This window comes from Melospiza georgiana, chromosome 25 (genome assembly GCF_028018845.1).
Source record: "Melospiza georgiana isolate bMelGeo1 chromosome 25, bMelGeo1.pri, whole genome shotgun sequence".
Taxonomy (NCBI): Eukaryota; Metazoa; Chordata; class Aves; order Passeriformes; family Passerellidae; genus Melospiza; species Melospiza georgiana.
Genome location: NC_080454.1, coordinates 7,213,391 through 7,230,816, shown reverse-complemented (window position 1 = coordinate 7,230,816; position 17,426 = coordinate 7,213,391). Strand labels below are relative to the sequence as shown.

The following is a 17,426-nucleotide window of genomic DNA, read 5'->3' as shown; positions in this document are numbered from 1 at the left end:
TAATTGATCCCAGTCCATATTTGATCCCAGTCCCTGTTTGATCCTAGTCCATATTTGATCCCAACCCCTATTTGATCCTAGTCCATGTTTGATCCCAGTCCGTGTTGCCCTGCACACATTCCAACAGTCTGCAATTCCAGCTCCCAGCCAGGAAAAGATGTTCCCGCACTTGAAGGGAAATGGAGCAAAATCCTACAGAGACATTTCCCTGCCAGCCTTCAGGACTTCAGCTCCTGGGACTGGGAAATAAAATAATAATTGGGAAATAAATAATAAATAATCAGGGGAGGGTCTGTGGGGACAGAGGGGTCATCTAAATCAGGGCAGGGGTCAATTAAATCAGGGGAGGGGTCAATTAAATCAGGGAAGGGGTCATCTAAATCAGGGCAGGGGTCAATTAAATCAGGGGAAGGGGAATTAAAACAGGGAAAGGTCAGTTAAATCAGGGGAGGGTCTTTGGTGGCAGGGGTCAATTAAATATTGGGAGGGGTCAATTAAATCAGGGGAGTGTCTCTGGTGGTCCGTGGGTCCAGGGAGACACTGAGAGAGAAACAGAGCAGGCAAAGAGATGCAGGAGAGAAAAGGGGACACAAAGACAATGAGCTGAGAAGGTGGCACTCTGCAAACAGAGCTGCAACAGACTGAACATGAACGGGAGAAAAATCAGTAAGTCTCAGAGTTTTATTTGCTGTCAAATACATACCACACACCCAGCCCCACACAATCTCCATCCCACCACTCTAATTGAGATCCCACGACTCTAAATCACTTCCCAACCTCATCTCAGCCTGATGGCTGCAGAATCGAGTGAGTTTGGCATGGGATTGAGTTCTTTGAGGTGAGTTTGAGCTATTTTTGGGGTAAGGTTGAGCTTTTTTCACTGGGATTTGAGTGATTTGGAGGTGACAGATCCATTCCTCTTGACTTTTGCAGTGCAAAGAGATGAAGAATAGAAAAAACTTGGGGTGAAATTAAAAGTAGAAGAAGCCAGGTGTGTTCTCAACATGGATCAAAGGGACTGTGGCTCACCTGGGCTGTGGCAAAAGTGCCTCCTCCAGTGGGGGATGGAGCTGGAGCAGTGCACGAAGCTCTGCCCGCACTCGGGGCACTCACAGGACTTCCCTTAGTGGTGCCTCCGTTGGTGTCGGGTCAAGTTAGAGCTGCTGGAGAAGCTCTTCCCACACTGGGGACACTCGTAGGGCCTCTCCCCAGTGTAGGTGCGCCGGTGGGTGACGAAGTTGCAGTTGCACTTGAATCCCTTCCCGCAGTTGGGGCATTGGAAGGGCCTCTCCTCTGTGTGAATCCGATAGTGCTGGAGCAGATGGCTGCTTGTCTTAAACCTCTTCCCACACTTGGAACACTCATGGGGCCTCTCCCCAGTGTGGGTCCTCTGGTGCACGATCAAGTGGGAGCTCAGGCTGAAGCTCTTCCCACACTCCTCACACGTGTAGGGCCGTTCCCCAGTGTGGGTCCTCTGGTGTACAATCAGGTTGGAGTTCCACCTGAAGCTCTTCCCACACTCCACGCACGTGTGGGGCTTCTCCCCACCATGGAGCTGCTCATGGAGCACCAGCTCTGAGCTCTGGCTCTGTCTCTGGCCGCCTTCCCGGCCCAGGCTGGCTCTTTCCCCCTCAGATCCCCGCCGGCTGCGTTTGCAGCCCCTCCTCGTGCGGCATCTCCGGGGCTTCTCCTCCCCGTTGGCTTCCTGCACCGTGGAGCCACTCAAAATGGCCTCTTCCACCAGGTTCTGCCGTGGGCATTTGTCCTCCCTGCTCTCCATGCTCAGCTCCTGCTCTGGGGGAGGAAGGACAAGGACAGGATGGGATTTGCCTCCATGCCACAGGCAAGGGCAAGGAGATCCCCCCAGGGCTGAGCTGCTGCCGGGGCCGTGCTGGGCTGGGAGATGGAGCAGCACAGAGGGGAAAGGGGCACTGACTTCCTCCTCACCTGCCTCAATATCTCGGGTCATCTTCCTCTTCCTTGCAGCCTCCCTGGGGTTGGCAATGGGCAATCCTGGTTTGGTGAAAACAAGAGATGAGCGCGTTTGAAGGAGTGTCGGGGGATTGGACGGTCGGGACGGACGGAGGCGAGAGATCTCTGCAGCCAGGGCATGGAACTCGCGGTTTATTGCAAAGCGCCTGGGTGCAGGGCCCTGCTTGGAGCAGCCAGGCACAGCTCAGAGCAGGCCCAAGAGAAGAGAGGGGTAGAGAGGATGAGAGGGTAAAAGACAAAGACAGGCAAGAGCATAAGAGAGTAAGGTTCCCATTACAACACAATAAATTTTCTTCTGTGTTAAATATTCTATTACTCACCGACCAATCTAGTACAAGATACAAATCCTACAGCATTTACATACAGCCTATAAGAATCATTACATCACCATACTGTGTTACATTTTAAACCCTAAAAACTCCTCTTTGGAGTTTTTCTGCTGAGCTAGTAGGGTCTGGATCTCTCTGCGAACAGAGGGAATTGTTTCATCAAAAGGGGATTACCTTCACTCAGGCCACACATTGTTTTCCAGTTGTTCACTAACATAGGTATCGTAAAGCTTGCTTTCATTTCAATCTACCTTATTCTTACTATATTCTCAAAATCTTCTGCCAGACAATTGTATTTAAAAGGCTTTCCTGTTTCATCTTCCCCAGCACACATTGAGTTTGAAGGTCCCTCTGCCCGAGTCCATCTCTACAAGTCACTGGCCACGTGTGCTCCAGAAAAACCTCCCAAACACCAAGAATCAGGCCTGAAAAAGCCTGCCATGAGTTCCCCATCCCCGGTTCCTCCCCTCTGGTGTTCTGGGGTTCCCCCCTGACCCAGCAGCTGGGGGTCATGCTTAGATTGGGGATCCCCCTTCTCCTCGGTGCCCACCCTGCCCAGGCTGCTGGCAGTCCCAGCAATGCCAAAAGCTCCCCCTGCTTCGCTCTCCCCATTTTGGGATGCTGGGGCTTTTTGGGCTCCCGAGGTCCCTTCTCCCCTCATTCTCTGCTTTGGGCTGCAGTGGCTCCAAGGAGTCCCCCCTGCCCCTCTCCAGGCTCTTGAGGCTCCCACCAGTGGTGGCGCTCCCCCCTCTCTGGGCTCCCCCCTTTGGGCTCCTGGGGAACACAGGGCTCTGCTCCTCCAGGCTGCCTCTGCTGGCAGCCGCCACTGCCACCCCCCAATGTCCCCCTGAGGGGCCTTTTCTGCTTAGCCATGGCGTTCTTCATTCTCCATATGTCGCCCCAAAACCCCAACCCAGGGAACTCTGGGGATATCTGGGTCGAGCTCCCCCTCCCTGCTCACTGGTTTGATGGGGGGGGCGATGATCCCACAGGTAGGGGCTGCGAATTCAGGCAGGGATCAATGGCTTGGTTCCCTCACCTCAGCCTTGATCCACCTTTGTAGCTCCTCTTCCTCCCACTCCTCCTTTTCCATCCCCTCTCCTCCTCCTCCTCTGTTATCTGTACTTCCTTCTCCTCTTCCATCCCTCCCCTTCCATCCCTTCTCCTCCTTCTTAGTAACCCCACCTCCTTCTCCTCCTTCCATCGCTGCTCTCCTCCTTCATCCCTCCTCTTCATCCCTCCTCCCCCTTCTCCTCCTCCCTAACCCCGCCTCCTCCTCCCCCTTCATCCCTGCCCTTCCCTCCCTCCTCCTTCTCCCCCAGCAGCAGCCACACCCTCGGTGACCCGTTCCCGCAGGCCTCGCAGCCCGCGGCAGGAGCGGGGATGGAGCCGGGACAGGTCGGGATGGGCAGCACGGGGCTCTTGGCTGCTCCCAGCCGCTGCGGGCAGGGGGAACCCGGCCCAGGCCAAAGGAAAGGCAAACTGGGAAAACTGGAGGCACATTACAAAGCTAAAGATGCAGCGGAAAATGGAGCTGAAAGAGTTATGTTAATATTAACTCAAAACAAGGAAAACCAGGAAATTCCAAAGTTTAGGGAAGCCGAGAAAAAAGAATTTAACAAGTTAGGAAGTGAACAAGATAAATCAGGGAAATGGAAATTCCTTGATGGAAGACAATTACTTATTAAAATGTGCTTCTAGGAAAATATTAGAAGACATGCATCAGAACACCCACTGGGGTAGTCAAGCTTTGTGTGATCATTTTTAAGAAACTATGGGTCCACTGGGATTTTTGGAGTAGCAAAGTAAGTAACTGAAAGATGCTTAATTTGTCAAAGGATAAATAAAAAAGCAATGAGAAAAACAAGATTAGGAGGTCGTGAGTTAGCTCGTTGACCATTTCAAAGTATCCAAGCAGAAGTTTAGATTTGTTAGGCTCTGGATTTATTGTAAAAAAACCCTATTTAATCTAGAAGAAAGAGAATATGCCGTATGTCAGACAGGAGATTTTAGGAGAATAAAAATCTTTAAAATATCAGTAACACTCAATACAAAACAAGAAAAGAAAAAGGGGAAATGAAAGGGAAGGGAACAAGAGGAAAAATCAGAAAGAGAGTGGGATCCTCTGCAGGTCTTGCCCCCTCCGTTTGCGGCCCAGGCGCCTGTCCCGGGTCCCGGCTCGCTGCCCGCCTCAGCTCCGCCTCAGCTCCGCCTGCCCCGGTTTCCATCCCAGGTGCGGCCTCACTGCCCAGGGCAGCTCCACCTGCCCCGGCGCTGTCGCTCAATTTGTGTGCCCTGCTCCCACTGCCTGGCCCGCGGCCGCTCTGCCGGCCATGCTGGGGAAGATGGGCTTGCTCTGTCCTGCCTCGTGCTTTGAGGTCCCTGCGCCCACTGCACCCGGGGGGGTCCCAGCCATCCCATCCCCGGCTGCCCTGCCCGTGCCACCTGCGCTGGGCACCGCCGCTGCTGCCGGGCTCTCCCACCTGCCTTTGCTCTGCCGGGAGCTGCCGGATCAGCCACCATCAGCCATGTGGGGGCTACTCACGCTCCGGCTCGGGCTCCACGGGAAGATCCCCCTCTGGCGATTCCAGTAGCAGACCCTGCCCACACTCCGACCGAGCCTCAGCAGGATATCCTCCCCTGACCCCGTCCTGCTCTCAGTTAGGTCCCCTTGGTAACCACAGCTCCGGCTGCTCAGGAAACTCTCTCTCTCTTTATCAAAACACTAGGAGCTCAGTTAAAAAGCAGCCCTCTCCAAATTCTTTCCCAAAACACAGCAGAAAGGCTATAGAAGGGAAAAAAGTGAAAGAGTTAGCTGAAGGGATTGCTCTATTTCCGTTCAGAGAGGTTCCCATGGGAGGGATGCGCTGCCCCGCCCCGAGGGAGCCACCAGCGCCCCTGCCGGCCGTGCCCGGAACTGCACCAAAGGGCAAAGCGCCGCAGCCCAAAGGCCGGGACTGGGTTCGGGCTCTGTTTGCTGTCAATGCCGCAGCTGTTGCTGTTTGTTTGCTTTATTATACACACTAGTAAAGAACTGGTATTCCTACTCCCATGTCATTGCCTGAGAGCCCCTTGATTTCACTATTCTAAAAATTAAGAGGGACGGGGTTTGCATTCTCCATTTCAAGAGAGGCTTTTTCTGCCTTCCCGAGCAGACACCTCTCTTGTAAAGCAGGACAAGCACCCACAGGCACTGAGGGCGGCTGCAGGAGGGGCACAAGAAGGCTTTGCAGCACTTGGGCACAAAGGCACAGCAGGTGAATGCAAGAAGGGAGCAGCAAAAGGCCAAGCTGAAGGCAAAGGCCAGGGCACAGTTCCCACAGCCCCTGAGGGATCAACCCCAGGGCCCAAGGGGGCCCCAGCACCCAGGGCATGGGCTCGGCCACAAGCACCTGGCATTGCCCTGCTCTGCAGGGGAGAGCCCACCCAAACAGCCCCTGGCAAGGAACCAGGGCTCCAGCTGCAGGGCACAAGGACACTGCAAGCACAGACAGCAGCACCCTCAGGACCAGCAAGTCCACCCTTTGGTGGACATGGATTGGCAGGGCTGTCACAGCTCCCATCACACCAGGGACCCTCCACACTGCAGCCCTTGAGAACATTCAGGATGGGTCTGTGTGAAAAATGCATGTATTTTATGATTGGCTTTTCGCAAATATTTAAATGAATATTATATGTGTTGTGTTAGAAAGTAATGCTGTATTAATTCTCTTAAGTACTGTGTTAAATATATTTTTAGGTTATAAAAATTGTTAAAGTAGAAACTATGCTATGTAAGATGCTTTGTTTAAAAGAAAGGACTTGCAGCGAGATAGCAGCCACAGGACACGTAGATCTTTCAGAGAAAAAGAATTTATTGCCTTCTTATTGGAAGGATCTAACTTCTTCTTGCCTCAAGGGCGCTTTTAGGGTTAGAGCGAAAAAGCTGATGAAGAGCAGATGGAGTCCCGTATTTGAATGGAATTTATGCATTATTTATTAAGAGTATGAATATGCATCGGGCTATTGTTCTTAAGGGTTCGTCCTTTGTTAGCGGTTGTCCTTTTTCGGGCTTGTGCTGCCCAGAAAAAGGTACCCGGACGTCCGTAACTCTTTGGTTTTATTGTCTCATATTGTCTTAATTCAATTTATCCAAATTGTTATTACTCTAATTGTGTTACTATTCTTTTTAACCATTTTATTTCTTTTAGACTTCTAAAAATGTTAAAAACAAGGGGTTGGCATTTTTCACAATTTGGTAGCACAGGATGGTTACCAACACCTCGCTGCTGGTGCTTTAGGAGAGTCAGAGCGGGGAAGGCGCGCCCTGCCCCATTGGCAGCCTCACTCTGTTTCCCCTGGAGTGACCGACAGACGACAGACGCAGGTTACGATCTGTGGACAAAAGGAGACAATAAAACAAGGAGAAGGGAAAAAGCCTCCCTACAACCGGGGTAATTGGCCCCCTAAGAGTAGTAATGGGCACAAAGACCCCGGGAAGGAAAAGGGATTGGTAAGTATTTCTCAGGGGGGCAGGTACAGGGGATGAATGTGTGTGAATGAGAGGAGGGCTGGTTGTCCCAGACCTGCCAAGTGAGTGCTGGAGTCTCCCACGCTGCGTTTCCGACTTTCTGCAGTAAGTGGCCAGGAAAGAGAGGAAGTGAATGTTAACAGGAGTGAGAGAATCCCCCAGCGTAACTGGGACTGAGTCTCCAAGAGGGGTTGGACCCCTCAGAGGAACGGAGCAATGTTTCCTAGCCCAACCCTCTAGGAAAGGGGACAGGAGGAGCCCCTAAAACCTGCTGGGTTGAGGGATTTATATTCCAAGAGCATCCAAGAGCAGGGTTGAGCAGAATTCTGTCGGAGTGAGGATATGCCCAAGAACACTCAGGGTGGGACAACACATCTAGATTGAGGGATAAAAATTGCCCAAGAATATCCAGGTTTGGACAACATAGCAGAACAAATTAAATGCCCAGGAGCATCTGTAGTTGTACCACACAGCTGGGTTGAGGGACAGAAAATGCCCAAGAGCATCTGGGGTTGAACAAAACAGCTGGATTGAGGGAAAAATACCCAAGAGCATCTGGGGTTGGAAAACACAGCTGGGTTGAGGGATATCCAATAGCACCGGGACTGGCCAGTAACACCTAAACTTGTAATAGGTGATGTGAAAGTAAAAGGTACCTTATTGTTGTTTTGTGGTGTGTGAGAGTGAGACACACACAAAGTCAGCCTCAACTTCCTGGGCAGGTGGGAAGGGGGGGGGCGGTGGAAAGAGGAGTGAGTGACCTGCTCACCAAGCCGTAGCTCCCGAGTAGGTGGCAGCTTCTGGGCCAAAGGGTATGAGTTACCTACGCACCAGGCTGTAGCTCCCGGGTAGGTGGGGGCTTCTGGGCCGAAGAGGAGTGAGTGACCTGCAAACCAAGCTAGCATTCCCTGGGCGTGTGAGGAGCCGTAGCTGAAGAGTGTGAAAGACATGCAGCCTCACAGGTGAATGGGCACTGGAGGCAGCCAGAGTCAGGGCCCTTCTAGGGGGCCTGGTGACACTGCGACCTGGAGGTAAAGCCCAAAGCGAAAGAGGGGGCCACAAGGACCTGTGATTTCCTAGCAATAAGGATCCACTTTGTGTCTTGAGAGTGTGAAAGAATGTGTGAAAGTGAATGAGAAATAAAAGTGACTGAATGTAGATGAATGAAAGTATAGGTAATGTAGATTGTGCATTTTAAGCCTTACCATATCTCCTTGGAGGGAGGTGGATTGTATTGAAAAGCAGTGTGAGAAGAAGGGGTTTTTTTTTGGGTGTAAGTAGTTGAAAGAAAAGTGGTATTTAAGTTGTTAGTAAAAAGTGAAAAACAGAAGCAGGGGATGAATAGATAGAAAATTGAAAAATGAGACAGAAATCCAGTAAGGTGGATACAAGAAAAGAAAAGCAAAAAAATTACCAACAGAAATACCCCAAGATAGCACTTCGGGAGTTATGTTAACAAACAGAAATACAACTCTCTGCAAAATACAGGGTATGCAGAAGTTGATGAGAAAAAACATGCAAACTTATGAATTATATACTTAAAAAGAGCATTAGAAAATTTAACACAAAAGAAAGGAGTTATATATTGATTCAAGGTATGCCTTTAGAATAGCACATACCTTAAGAAAAATTTGAAAAGGGAGATTACTTAATTAAAGAAGAAAAAGATTAGTACATGAGAAACTTATTTTCAAAATTTTAGAGGCATTAAAATTACCTAAGAAAGATAGCAATAATACATATTAAAGGACACCCAAAGGTAAAGACCCAGAAATAAGAAGAAATAATTGACAGATCAAGAAGCTAAAGATGCAGCAGAAAATAGAGCTGAAAAAGTTAATATTAACTCCAAATGAAGAAAAATTGGAAATTCCAAAGTTTAGAGAAGCAAAAAAAAGGGAATTAAAACAAGATACATGGCGAACAAGATAAATCGGGGAAATAGAAACATCTTGATGGAAGACAATTAGATAATAAAACGCTTACTAGGGAATAGCAGAGGACACATATCAAAAAGCCCAGTGGGATACTCAGGCTTTGTGTGATCATTTTTTTCAAAGAACTGTGGGTGCACTGAGACTTTTAGAGTAGAAAAACAAGTACCTGAAAGATGTATAATTTGCCAAAGCATAAATAAAAGGGTGATGAGAAAAACAATATGAGAAGGTTGTGAGTTGGCCCGTCGACCATTTCAAAGTATTCAAGCAGAAGTTTATATTTGTTAAGCTCTGGATTTATTTGTAAAAACCGTTTAATCCAGAAGAAAAAGAGTATACCACATGCTGGGGAGGGGGGAGGCTGTAAGAAAATAACATTTTTGAAAGGCAATAAAAGCAAAACGGGGGAAGTATAAAGCTGAGAACAAATTACCTCATCCATTCCCGTTCGTTCCCCCACTCATTCGCACCACCCCTCCCAGCCCCTCTGCCAGCTCTGGCACAGTCCGTCTGTCCCAGTCCGGTCGCCTGGCCCGCGGCCGCTCCGCAGTTCGTGCTGGGGGTGGAGGTCTGTCCGGCCGTGTAGACCGTAGTTACCGCGCTGACCGCACCGAGGGGGGGTCCCGTCTGTCCCATCCCCGGCTCTCCTGACTCTGTCGGCTCCCGCCGCTGCAGCTAGGGTTGTGGTAGATAGGGAAAAGGCGCTGCGGAAGATCACACGATGTCACGGAAAGCCAGGACCCTTTGTTCCTCTAAGATAAGAGATTACCCTAGGAATGTGGCCCCACTAACAGTAGGAATGTGGCCCCACTAACAGTAATGCCAGTAACTTTCCACTCCTTACCCAGTACTTTTCCATTCCCTAACCATAGATAACCATAACCCATTCCATAACCATAGATAAGAAGGACAAACCCCCTTTTGACGTAGAGACCCCTTAGACTATAAGACCCCATGAGAAGAAGTAATAAACGCCTTTTGACCGTCCACCACATTGGTGTCTGCGTGTGTCATTGGCCCGAGCAGCCCTGGAGAGAGTGGGCCGCCGTGCTGATCCTCAGAACCAGGTCGCCTGCCTTGATCCAGAAGGCAACATTTGGTGCTGACACCCGGGAAGCGACTTGCGCCCGGGGAACGGGGATACTCCTGGAAAGAGGACGGCGGCTGTGGCAGCAGGTCTGACCACAGCGGGAGGGACGCCTCCGGACCCGCGTGGACCATGGAAGCCATAGCGAAGGTCGTAACAGAGATGCATGCACAATGGGGTATAGAATGTAAACTTAGAGATTTAACTCTCGCATTGCCGAGATTGATTAAGCTTGGGGCTATTGAAAGCCCTGCGGACGTCCTACATTCGGACGTGTGGGATAATTGTACAAAAGCTCTGGTGTAGGACACTATGTCCTCGGGCACAGAGAAAGCCCGAAAATCGTGGGGCAGAGTTGTCCAGGCTCTGCAAAAAGCTCGACAAGAGCAAGAAACCTGGAATGCCGCTCGAACTTGTTTATTAGCTGTGCCGCAGTTGGGGGTGGGCGCGGCGACACAAACCGCCGAGGTGCCTGACCCGGGCGGGCGTGCGGAGGCGCGAACGCCAGATCCCCCTCAGGGAGCGGACTCACCATTGGAGGAGGGGGAGCACACGCGGGCGTTCTGGCGGGGGCTCACGGAGGAGGAGCGGAACGTGGCCAGAATCGGACCCTGTAGGGATCGATAAAAACGCCCCCCCACCATATGCGTTTGAAAATGGTGCCGGACCGTGTGGTCAGGGTGGAAAGGAGGAGGCAGGGGGCGGAAACGCAGTCAGCCCGCTTAACATCGCATGCGCGGGCGAGCAGGGAGACGGGGCGGCTCCCGCAGAGGTGTGTAAGACCAATTAGAGCGCTTTATTCAAATTAGGTCCTTGTAGGGCAAGGACCTCCCCCAGCAGGAGGCGGGGGGACCCCAGGGAGAGGGAACGGCCCGACCCCCGCAGGAAGGGGCGGGGTCGGAGAGCGAGGAAAAGGCAGAGCAGCCCGGAAGCGTCTAGTTACTCGACTTCCGGCTTAGCCTCGGACTCGAGCTCTGAGCCCGAGACAGGGTCGGAGGATTCTGACTCAGATTCTAGCTTTAACAGAGAGAGAGCAGCAGCATGTAAGGTCACTAGCCACAGCGCTTCTGCATGGGTGAAGGGGTTACTAGAGAAAAAGCGAACCCCGCTTACAAACTGGCAGAAAGTAAAAATGGCTTGTGCGTTATGGACTCCGTCTGCCACTCTGGTGTTCCTGGTCCGTGTGGGGGGGGCAGGCGGAAACCAAAGGACTTATTCACCAATCAATCCGAAAGATGTGCAGGCAATTGTTAAAGCGATTGCGGATAAGGGAATTAATTCTGCCATGGTTTGCACACTTATTGATGGCCTTTTTGGTGGGGACGATATGCTTCCCTTTGATATTAAGCAGACGTGTAGAATGATATTTGATGGTGCGGGAATGATCATTTTTAAACAAGAATGGGAGGATAATTGCATCAAACAGCTAGCCTTGGTAACAGGGGCAGACCATCCACTGCACGGCTCCAGCATACAGAGGCTAATGGGCACAGACCCCACTATGATCACCCCCCAGCTACAGGCTGAGGGCTTGCATGCCCATGAGGTCATGACAACAACCCGTGCTGCCTGAGAAGCCATCCGTGACACTCCTAAAGTGGTAGCCAAACCATCTCCGTGGTCTCTCATAAAACAGGGTGAGAGTGAGAGTTTCACTCAGTTTGTGGACAAAGTTCAGGCCGGATTAGATTCCTCTGCGTTACCCTCAGAGGCGAAGGGTCCCGTGCTGGCAGACTGCCTACGCCAGCAATGCAACTCAGCCACCAAGGACATTTTAAGGTCACTGCCACAGGGGTCTAATATAGCTGCCATGATCAGACACGTTGCAAAGGAGGAACATCTAGCTCCCATTCAAGCAGCAGTTCACACTGCAATAACCAGTGTGATGGCATGCCTTAAGTGTGGCCAGGCAGGTCACTTGGCAGTAAACTGCCCCCAGCCAAGGCGCCTATCAGCACCTGCTCCACCACGCCAAGGGGGAGGTAGGGGGCCGTGCTGGGTGTGTGGAAGGAAGGGGCATTTAGCTAAGGAATGCAGATCCAGGCCCCAGGGAAATGGGAGAGGGAGGGGGCACCTGGCGCGCAGCCAGCCTCCTCCCACCTGGAACATGCAGCGGCCCAGCTACAGCAACCTCCAGTGGGGCAGGCGACCTTCATACCCTATGCCCCCACAGGGAGCAGTTACCTTTGCATCCCCCCCAGCAATACAATGGCAGAGTTGTGCAGCACCCTCAATACCTTCGCACCCCCCACCGCCACAAGCCGCGCCGGAGTCACAGGAACAGCAGGGGACGTCCCAGAGCGGGATCCCTGGGTGGCCTTGGTCATGAAAATAGGGAAGGAGCCCCTGATGGAGTGGGGGACATGCCGCCTTTACGGCAGCCAGGATCCCCACGTCATAGGGTTTCAGTTCTGGGCGGACACGGGATCAGACTGCACAATTTTTCTCCAAGCCCATTGGCCTGGACATTGGCAAACAAGGAAGTCCCCCCAGTGAACAGAGCGGGGGGCAGTCCCGGGCATGGAAAAGCACCCAGCTGGTGGCTATAATACTTCACACAAAAAAGGGACCAGAACAGACAGTAGCAATCTACCCCTACATTTTGCAAAGTTTTCCACTCCTGTTAGGAAGGGACGTCCTTTCCATGCTCGGATTTCGGATTACAAATTTATCATGAGGGCCACTGCCGTACACCCTCCGCTGCCAATCAAATTGACTTGGAAATCATCAGACCCTGTATGGGCTGAGCAGTGGCCCCTGACAGAGCCTCGAATGGCAGCCTTGCTGGAACTGGTCGACCGCAAACTGCAAAAGGGTCCCATAGAACCCTCCACCAGCCCATAGAACACCCCTGTATTTGTGATCCCCAAAAAGTCCGGAGAAGGCTATCGCCTTGTCCACGACCTGAGAGAAGTGAACAGGACAATCCGACCCATGGGTCCAGTCCAGACACTGCTACCCACGAACTCAGCCATCCCCGCAGGGCAGCCGTGCGCAGTACTGGATATCAAGGACTGTTTCTTTTCAATACCCCTGCACCCTGAGGACAGAGAAGGATTCGCCTTTTCCGTGGCGTTTCGAAACAGTGAGCAGCCCAACCTTTGCTTCCAATGGAGAGTACTTCCACAAGGTCTTGTTGACAGCCCTGTCATATGCCAAATCACTGTGGACAAAGCACTGATGCCAGTCCGACACTCCAATCCCACCACAACCATCATCCAGTACATGGATGACATCCTGGTCGCAGCACCATCAACAAGCCAAGTAGATCACCTGGTGTCCACAATCATGGAGACCCTTCAGGCCAACGGCTTCGAGATCGCGAGCGCAAAGATCAAGAGAGGACCCTGCGTGACGTTCCTGGGAGTAGGAATCACAAGCTCCTACATGACACCCCCCGAGATGAAGGTCAACCGAGACGTCGAGACGCTCCACGACGTGCAACACCTGGTGGGATCGCTGCAGTGGCTTCACAACATCGTCTTGATTCCTCCCGAGGTCATGGACCCTCTGTACGACCTCCTGAAAGAAAAGAACCCCTGGGAACCCAAGGAGCTGACGCCGCAAGCAACGAGCTCCCTCCACTTTATTGAAAACCAGATGTCCACTGGCACGCTTTCCAGGTGGAACCCAGCCGTGCCACTGGACGTGTACGTCCACTTTACACCGAAGGGGGGAGTGGGAGCACTGGCCCAAGGATCTGCTGAAAATGCCCGACCGATCCAATGGGTGGTCCTCGGAAGACCCGCTCGTGCATTTTCCCCAGGAATCGAATGCATCGCCAGCCTCATCATGAAAGGCAGGAGACTCGCCTTGAAACACCTAGGAACCAAGCCGACAAGCATCCACCTTCCGTTTTGCAAGCAGCCAATCACGGAGTCAGCCACAATATCGGAGTATCTGGCCCTTGCTCTCTCCAGCTTCAGAGGAGAAATCTCCTACTCCTCCAAGCCACCCTGGACGAAGCTGCTGACTGTAGTCGACATGGACATGCCACTGAAGGTCAAGGACAGACCGCAGCCAGGACCAACGGTCTTCACAGACGCTTCGTCCACGACTTCAACGGCAGCAGCAGTGTGGCAGGCAGGAGAACAATGGCATTGCATCAAAGCGTGTGACCCCACACTGTCAGTGCAACAGCTGGAGGCAGCAGCAGTGGTTTTGGCGTGCGGACTCTTCCAAGACGAACACCTCAACATCGTAATGGACTCTATATTCGTGGCAAGGCTCTGCCTAGCCATGGCAGGACCAGGAGTGTCAACATCAGCAGTAGCCCTAATGCTGGAAGAAGCACTCTCCTCGCGACAGAGCACCGTGTCAGTCATCCACATCAACAGCCATGACCCAGTCAAAGGTTACTTCCAGATTGGCAACGACAAAGCGGACGCCGCAGCAAAAGGCGTATGGACCTTGCAAAGAGCTCGTCAATTGCATGAGTCGCTCCACATCGGAGTCAAAGCACTGGCGAAAAGATGCGAAATCTCGACGGCAGACGCAAAACATGTGGTAGCCACCTGCCCTTACTGCCAGAAGTCACCCCTATGGACCTGCAGGGTCAACCCGAGAGGTCTCAAGCCCTCAGTAATCTGGCAGTCGGACTTCACCTGGTGCGAACTGCTGAACCCCCGAGCATGGCTTGCAGTGACAGTGGACACTTAGAGCGGAATGATCATAGCCACACAGCACCCCAAAACCAACTCCAAAAACACAATTCAGCACTGGCTGACAGCCATGGCTTGGCTTGGTATCCCCAAGCAGATCAAAACGGACAATGGCTCCAATTTCACCTCCAAACAAGTACAGGAATTCCCCTCAAAATGGGGCATCACGTTAGTGCAAGGCATCCCATACAACAGTACCGGGCAGGCCATAGTTGAGAGAGCAAACCAGACCCTGAAAACCAAGCTAGAAGTGTTGGCAAAAGCAGAGGGCTTTGCCAATGCCATTCCCCCAGGAGATCAGGCACATATGCTGGCAACCGCTCTGCTGGCACTGAATCAATTCCCTAGGGAGGACGAAACAAACAGTCCCGTCCAAAAACACTGGGCCACTCGAACGCTAGAAGAGGGCCCACAGGTGGTAATCAGAAACGAGCTAGGCGAGTGGGAACGGGGTTGGAGGCTGATGCTCACAGGGCGAAGGTACGCAGCTGTCAAAAAGGACGGCAAAATCAGGTGGTGTCCACTTAAGTCAATTAAACCGGACCTTCATAGCAAGCAGAATGAGACTGAGGAGAATTGCGAGTCTTTGTTTACAGGACATGCTCGTGGGACATCCTCGTGACGCGTACATCCCGGTTCCAGAAGAAAGTGACAGACCACCAAGCCGTCAGGCCGCACGCGAGAGACCCACACAGGTGAGACCCAAGCATCAACGGTGTTTCTGTGTGATTTTGCTGTTGGGGCTTGTCGCCAGAGGGCAAGCCAGCCCAGACCACTACCCCCATCGGCCATTCAGGTGGGTCATGCGACACCTTAGTAGTGGCAAAGTACTCAGAGAAATCACCACACCAAACACCCCATCCTTCGTGCTCCGCATCACCGACCTGTTTCCAGGACAGCCAAGGGTAAACCCCTATTCCCTACACGTCACACACTTGTATCTATCCTACTGGTGCCCAGCTTCAAACCCTGGGAAAAGCTACTGCAATCACCCAGGGTGGGGATATTGTGGGCACTGGGGCTGCAAAACCATAGTTACAGATGCCAGACCGTTGGGGCCTGGGTGGGATCCACAAGAGCCAGACAAATTCTTACAGTTCACCTGGGCACCCATCGGCTGCAAAACACCCTTCTTCTCTCACGGAACCTTCCATCGAAACCAACATAAAATCCCTAGATTTCGGGCGTGCACTGATTACAACATGACGGTCTTGCAGCCAGATCACCCTAGCTGGGCCACAGGCAGAACGTGGACAGTGGTCCTTCAAGGGTCAAAAGAGAGGGTGAACGTGCAAATTATCAGGCTCCAACCTTTGGCACCCCGAGCGGTCGGAGCCAACAAAGCGATTAAAAGCGTGCCGAAAGGGAGAAACGTAACCTACCCCAAAACCTTACCCACAGGGGTCAGCAATGTCCCGACCGGTCAAGCGGAAACCTTTCAGATGAGCCGCTTAACCGAGTCTGACGCAGACCCAATCCTTTGTATGTTAGAAGCTACCTTTGTATCCCTGAATGAATCCAACCCTAACCTAACCGAGTCCTGCTGGCTTTGTTACGATGCCAAACCCCCCTTTTACGAAGGAGTCGCTTTAGACACTCCCTTCAGTTATTCCTCAGCCGACGCCCCTCACCAGTGCAGATGGGACACCCCTCGCAAAGGAATCACCCTGAGTCAAGTCACAGGCCGAGGCAGATGCTTTGGCAATACAACCCTAGCTAGGCGGAAAGGCAACATCTGCACCAAAATTGTCAAGCCTAACAGGAAAAACAATAAATGGGTAGTCCCATCCGCATCAGGGATGTGGGTTTGCCAGCGATCCGGAGTGAGTCCTTGTGTGTTCCTTTCGAAATTCAATGACTCTAACGACTTCTGTGTCCAAGTTTTGATTGTTCCTAGAGTCCTGTACCACTCAGACGAAGAGATGTACCATCTTCTTGAGGGACCCAGCCGGATCCACAAAAGAGAAATAATGACAGGTATAACTATCACAATGCTCCTTGGCATGGGAGCAGCCAGAACGGCCACGGGTGTCTCAGCCCTAGCGACCCAGCACCAAGGACTGTCCCAGCTGCAACAGACCATTGATGAGGACCTGCAAAGCATCAGAAATCCATCTCCTTTCTAGAGAAGTCAGTCTCCTCACTTTCAGAAGTGGTCTTGCAGAACAGGCGAGGCCTGGACCTCCTGTTCATGCAGCAAAGGGGCCTGTGTGCCGCCTTGAAAGAGGAGTGCTGTTTCTAAGCAGACCACACGGGAGTTGTGAGAGACTCCATGGCAGAACTCCGGAACCGACTGGCTCAGAGACAGAAAGACAGGGAAGCCCAACAGAGCTGGTATGAGTCCTGGTTCAATCAATCACCTTGGCTAACCACTCTGATTTCTGCCCTGATAGGTCCATTGGCGATGCTGTTTCTAACAGTCACCTTCGGACCATGCCTGCTGAACAAGCTGGTCTTGTTCGTTCAGAGCCGCCTGGAACGGACCAACATCCTGTTCTTAGGCCAACGACAGTTGCTGTGAATTCAACCAGGGAACACTGCCAGTCACAAGATTTTCTGAACTTGTCTGGCAAAAGCTTACTCAGGTTTCCCAAAACCCCTTTCCCTTGTCAAGTTACAACCTTATACCTCATTTTAGTACCTATGTATATGACTACTTCATTCATTTGTGAAAAGGGGGGGGGAGATGTGGTAGATAGGGAAAAGGCGCTGCGGAAGATCACGCGATGTCACGGAAAGCCAGGACCCTTTGTTCCTCTAAGATAAGAGATTACCCTAGGAATGTGGCCCCACTAACAGTAGGAATGTGGCCCCACTAACAGTAATGCCAGTAACTTTCCACTCCTTACCCAGTACTTTTCCATTCCCTACTAACCATAGATAAGAAGGACAAACCCCCTTTTGACGTAG

At 51.9% G+C, this 17,426-nt stretch overlaps 1 protein-coding gene across 1 annotated transcript in view; it reads right to left on the bottom strand.

Moving 5' to 3' along the window:
- Positions 1 to 1,123: 1,123 nt before the first annotated feature.
- Positions 1,124 to 17,426, bottom strand: part of LOC131093384 (zinc finger protein 850-like) — a 253,540-nt gene continuing 237,237 nt past the window's right edge. The window contains exon 5 of the mRNA XM_058040536.1: positions 1,124 to 1,575. Within this exon, the coding sequence (XP_057896519.1) occupies positions 1,124 to 1,575 (452 nt within the window). The remainder of the gene's footprint in view (positions 1,576 to 17,426) is intronic.